Genomic DNA, 4,347 nt, shown 5'->3' with positions numbered 1-4,347 from the left:
AATACAGGACAGATTCATAAGGCTACGTCATTTACGTGACAGAACCACCACAGACACAACTACGGCAATACCAGGATTGCGTAGGAGATCCGCCCAGACAGTGAAGAATTGTTCATTGAAGGTATTCGCTCAGTTCGAGATGTCATTTTGACAGACCTACATCGTCGACTGGTGGCAAGGTCACAGAGTATGACCACAACAATTGTGCAGTAAGCTTAAATAATTTTCAAACGAGACAACGCCCGACCTCACACGGCAACACTGACAACATCCTTTTTTTAACAAAAAAAACAACAACTGACTATTTCATTCTCTTCATTTCTCTTGTAATTAAATGGCTTTTCGCTCATTTGGGTTATCCATGTGCTCACAGATATCACCACGTATTTATAATCGTTTTTGCCCCCTCAATACTTGCACATAGATTGTTGTAAATCTTTCGTGATACAGTTGGACAGCCTGTGTTCGGCGCTTTATTTTGACAGGTACATCTTCCATATGTATAAAGTAATCAGTTTGCTAATCGTGGCTAGGTGTCCCAGACTATCATTTTCCCTGGCTGATCAGGAGAGATTATCCCCTACGAGGCCTGTGAGCTGGTATAGAACCTCTATGACAATCTTGTGTGTTCACCCCCATACCTTGTTAGTTCGTTTACGGGTCGATTTGTTACTGGATGGTCATTCTGGTTGCGTTAGTAAGAGAATATGGGGCACCTTTTATTTAGTATTAATTTCCTCTCATTGTATTGAGCTAAACGTATTAGCTAGGGTTTTCAATACTCCGTTTTTCTAGTACTCCATGGATAACCAACCTTCTCATATTTTTCTACTTTAGTTCAAGTGTCTTGTATTTTTGTGAATTTTAGAAAGAGTTGTTTTGGCTACTCGCAATTTATTACTGTAATATAGTGGCTTAGCTAAGCTGCTTGTGTGGGTGCTGTGATATTTTTAATCAGTGATCTTTGTCAGTTTAAATTGGGTTTATTTGATTCTTTATATTGTCACCCATTAATACAATTAGCTGTTGGTAATAAACCTGTGAAGCTATTACCTCGCTTTGATAATGGCGTTACTCTTGTTTTAATGACACCCCGGATCAATTGGGCACATATCACCGTGAATAGTGTCATAAAGGTGTCGTTGCCTTATCTTGGCTTCGGCTATTCTCGAATTGTCTTATTGCTAAATCATATCTAGTTAAGCTTCTACAGAAACCATCATTTTGCGTTCTTTTTATTTTAAACCGACCATACAAATCTTTTCAGGCTAAAGTAAAATGTTGACAAATAACGTCTACTATACTGGCTGGGCCGTTTTCCTTCGAGAAAAGCAATAGTATTTGATTCAAGTATGAGTTTGTTAGAACATTTGTTCTGATTGATATAAAGTGAACCATATTCCTGCCGAAAAGGTGTATGTCTGCGGATTTAAACCCAGTCTTAACTGGCCTAACCTTTCGTGTAATAGGTGTTGGGTATCGGACAATTGTCACATAAATGTATCTTTGTAAAGGCAGGACAAAGGGCTTTGTCGGTACGTTAAGGTGCATTATACCTGAGGGTAGATCAGATTGATTTGTAAGAGTGCAGAATGAGTACAAACTTCATGCCGCTTGGTTGATTATTTGTTGATGTTTTGTACCAATGATTTGTTAGACAATTTTGCAAAAGATCTAACATTGCGCTTTGATTTCTTTTAGCGAAGGCATATACATGAATAGGCCACCATCTGATAATGATGACATTAAATCACCAATCCAATTGCTGATTAATGAAACGTCATCACCTCCCATAACTAAATGTTCTCGGTGATATGTGAAATTGGGTACTCCAAGCATAAGGCCATGTTGGTTTGCCGATTGTTCAGCTTGACATTATTCAACATGAAGTGAAGACAGAAAACACATTGCTGCGAAATTAGTTTATTATCACGGAAAAAAGATGGAGTGAAGCATCCAATGGAAATGTGGAGACATCCACTGAAATATAGAAAATCGAATTATATTCTATACTAGCTTCAGGGTTGTGCTGCAATGATGACGACAAACAGATTTGTATAAATTACTTCTATAAGAGACATTCTGGGCAAGACGTATATTGCTGCACATATATTTGAATAGCCACAAAGAACAAAGAAAATTTCTTTCCAGAAATGTGAAAAACGTAAACATCCAGAGAATGTGAAATTGTTCCCAAGTTAAATCTTCGGATTGAGAAGCAGCTAATTTTACTGTTAATGTAAGTTATAGCTATACAATGGTAGTTATGTCCACTATACCAACAGTTTCGCTTATGAATTGATGAAACAAGTCAGAAATGAAATCATCAAACTTGTCCTGATGATAATATATGCATCAAAACAATCGTATGTACCACGAGACTGATAATGTTGTGCATCTATTTTTAGCTTGACTGTGATGAAAGGGCTCGAAATCATGTGACGGTAACATGATCGCACCTGATCGACTCATATCGCTGAGCGAGGCAATATCACTATAAAATTAACAAGACATGGTCATTTGACCTATCCATGTCGTCAAAGGTAAGGTTTAATTTTAATGTATTCGGATCGTTACAAGTCACGTAATCAGAAATACTTATTAGGGTCTCGAAAACCCATAATATGAGGAAACATCATAATTCCTTGTTTCACACAATTTGAGTGGTCTGAATATTACATTTATACAAGTATTTCTAGATGCTGTTTTGAAACAGAAACATGTTCCATCCAATTTACGAAGGAATGATGGCTTCCGAATTATGTAAATCTTACAACCTATTTATGAAAGGCTTACCTGTATTAACCTGAACAGCAGGTATACGATCCCACAAACTCTGGAACTTGAAGATTGTCACATTCCTCGACCAGCGTCCCAGTACCACACAGTGAATCCACTAGGTCGTTGCGGACACATCGTTGTGTACATGCGGTTACTGTGAATCAATATGAGAAATTGGCCATCACAGTTTAACAATGATCACTCTCATTGTAAAAAGTTGTAACCCCTCAAAGGAACTATAAATACCAGACTACAATGCTAGATAAGTGGAATAAAACAGAAAATGAGAATGATGTCAGATCCCTCTACATCGAAGTAATCCAAAGATCGGTCATTTTATAAATTTAAAAAAAAAAATGCCTAAGCTATTAATATTGTTACATAACGTAATTGACGACTGACCAAGCATAAACACGCCAAAGTTTTAAAGAATTCATGCCATTACACATTGTAAAGTTCTAAATGTAAAGTCTGTGTAGCAAACAGACCAAAAATACACACAGAAAGTTTTGTCCGCGACTTCTGGCAGAGTTGGTCCAGACGGAGTGGTCGGTGGGATTGTAGGCGGCTCGGTTGTAGGGGCGTTGGTTGTAGCCTCAGTGGCCGGTGGGGTTGTAGGCAGCTCGGTTGTAGGGGCGTCGGTTGTAGCCGCAGTGGTCGGTTGTGTTGTTGGCGGCTCGGTTGTAGGTACCTCTGTTGTCGTTGTCGTTGGTTCAGGTGTTGTGATTGGCTCTGTCACTGGATCGACTTGACAGCAGTTAGAATAGAAGTTTTCAGCCAGTTTACACATAAATCTAATGTAGTATCTGCGGAGATAACTGGAGCTTTTGCAATACCTGTCGTATCCTTTACACGTTAAACTAGCCCATCTTCGAGGCATTCGAGACATTGCCTGTTTGCACAAGGGGCTCCTATCATCGCTTGACTCACAGCGCTCATTGACTTTTCTGGCAAACCGACACACCAAATTTGTAGCCCAAAATCTGGTGTATCTGCTACTACAGAACTTAGAGACGGCAGCTGTTATGTCAGAGCATTGAATCTTCTTCAGGGCCGCCCGGAAAGTTCTCTGATCCTTCCTGCATCCGCTTCTGACAACCAGAACAATGCCTCTGGCATACCACAGTCTTCTCCAGTAGGTGTTGGAACACTCCGAATAGCTGCTGGCTACTCCGTACAACTCTTGCATGTCATCATCACCTACCTGCCTCGAGGAGGAAAGTGGGACTGAACACGCCAACAGCAGCAGAACAACCACGAGATACGTCATCTTGGATCCGAGGAACAGGCGGTGATGTGATCCTGTCAACTCTTTCCTATATAGGCCTGTCCTGCAATAGATCTGTCTTATTGCAGCTGTCGATACAGGCGATGGTAAACAATCACGTGTCAGTAGGGCAGTAATTGGGCACGAACTTAGGTTACCTTACTATCACATATGGTCAGTTTCTGTAGATCAGTAGGGGTGAGAAAAGCGTTTAGCCTTGTGTAGTCATGTATTGACGTCAGTGATTAACTACTTATTTGGGATAGAGTGTCGGGGAACCTTTGCTTTGTTACAAAAGT

General features: G+C 40.0%; 1 protein-coding gene across 1 annotated transcript; it reads right to left on the bottom strand.

Annotated features, from left to right (window-relative positions):
- Positions 1 to 1,907: 1,907 nt before the first annotated feature.
- LOC124123723 lies at positions 1,908 to 4,063 on the bottom strand. Its single transcript, XM_046486907.2, has 3 exons — positions 3,283 to 4,063; positions 2,797 to 2,935; positions 1,908 to 1,980 (listed from the first exon to the last, which is right to left on the bottom strand). Exons 1-2 carry the CDS (start codon positions 4,049 to 4,051, stop codon positions 2,802 to 2,804), a joined length of 903 nt encoding a protein of 300 aa, XP_046342863.2. The 5' UTR covers positions 4,052 to 4,063; the 3' UTR covers positions 1,908 to 1,980; positions 2,797 to 2,801.
- Positions 4,064 to 4,347: the final 284 nt, after the last annotated feature.

This window comes from Haliotis rufescens, unplaced genomic scaffold (assembly GCF_023055435.1).
Source record: "Haliotis rufescens isolate VD_foot unplaced genomic scaffold, xgHalRufe1.0.p SCAF_31, whole genome shotgun sequence".
NCBI classification, from domain to species: Eukaryota; Metazoa; Mollusca; class Gastropoda; order Lepetellida; family Haliotidae; genus Haliotis; species Haliotis rufescens.
The sequence above is the reverse complement of the archived record's forward strand: the minus strand, read 5'-3'. Positions and strand labels throughout refer to the sequence as shown.

Excerpts from the sequence above, each read along its gene's own strand:
- LOC124123723 (XM_046486907.2), bottom strand. The coding sequence starts at position 4,051 with ATGACGTATCTCGTGGTTGTTCTGCTGCTGTTGGCGTGTTCAGTCCCA. Across the intron at positions 2,936-3,282 it reads AGTCGCGGACAAAACTTTCT|TAACCGCATGTACACAACGA; the intron begins GTGTGTATTTTT and ends ATTGATTCACAG.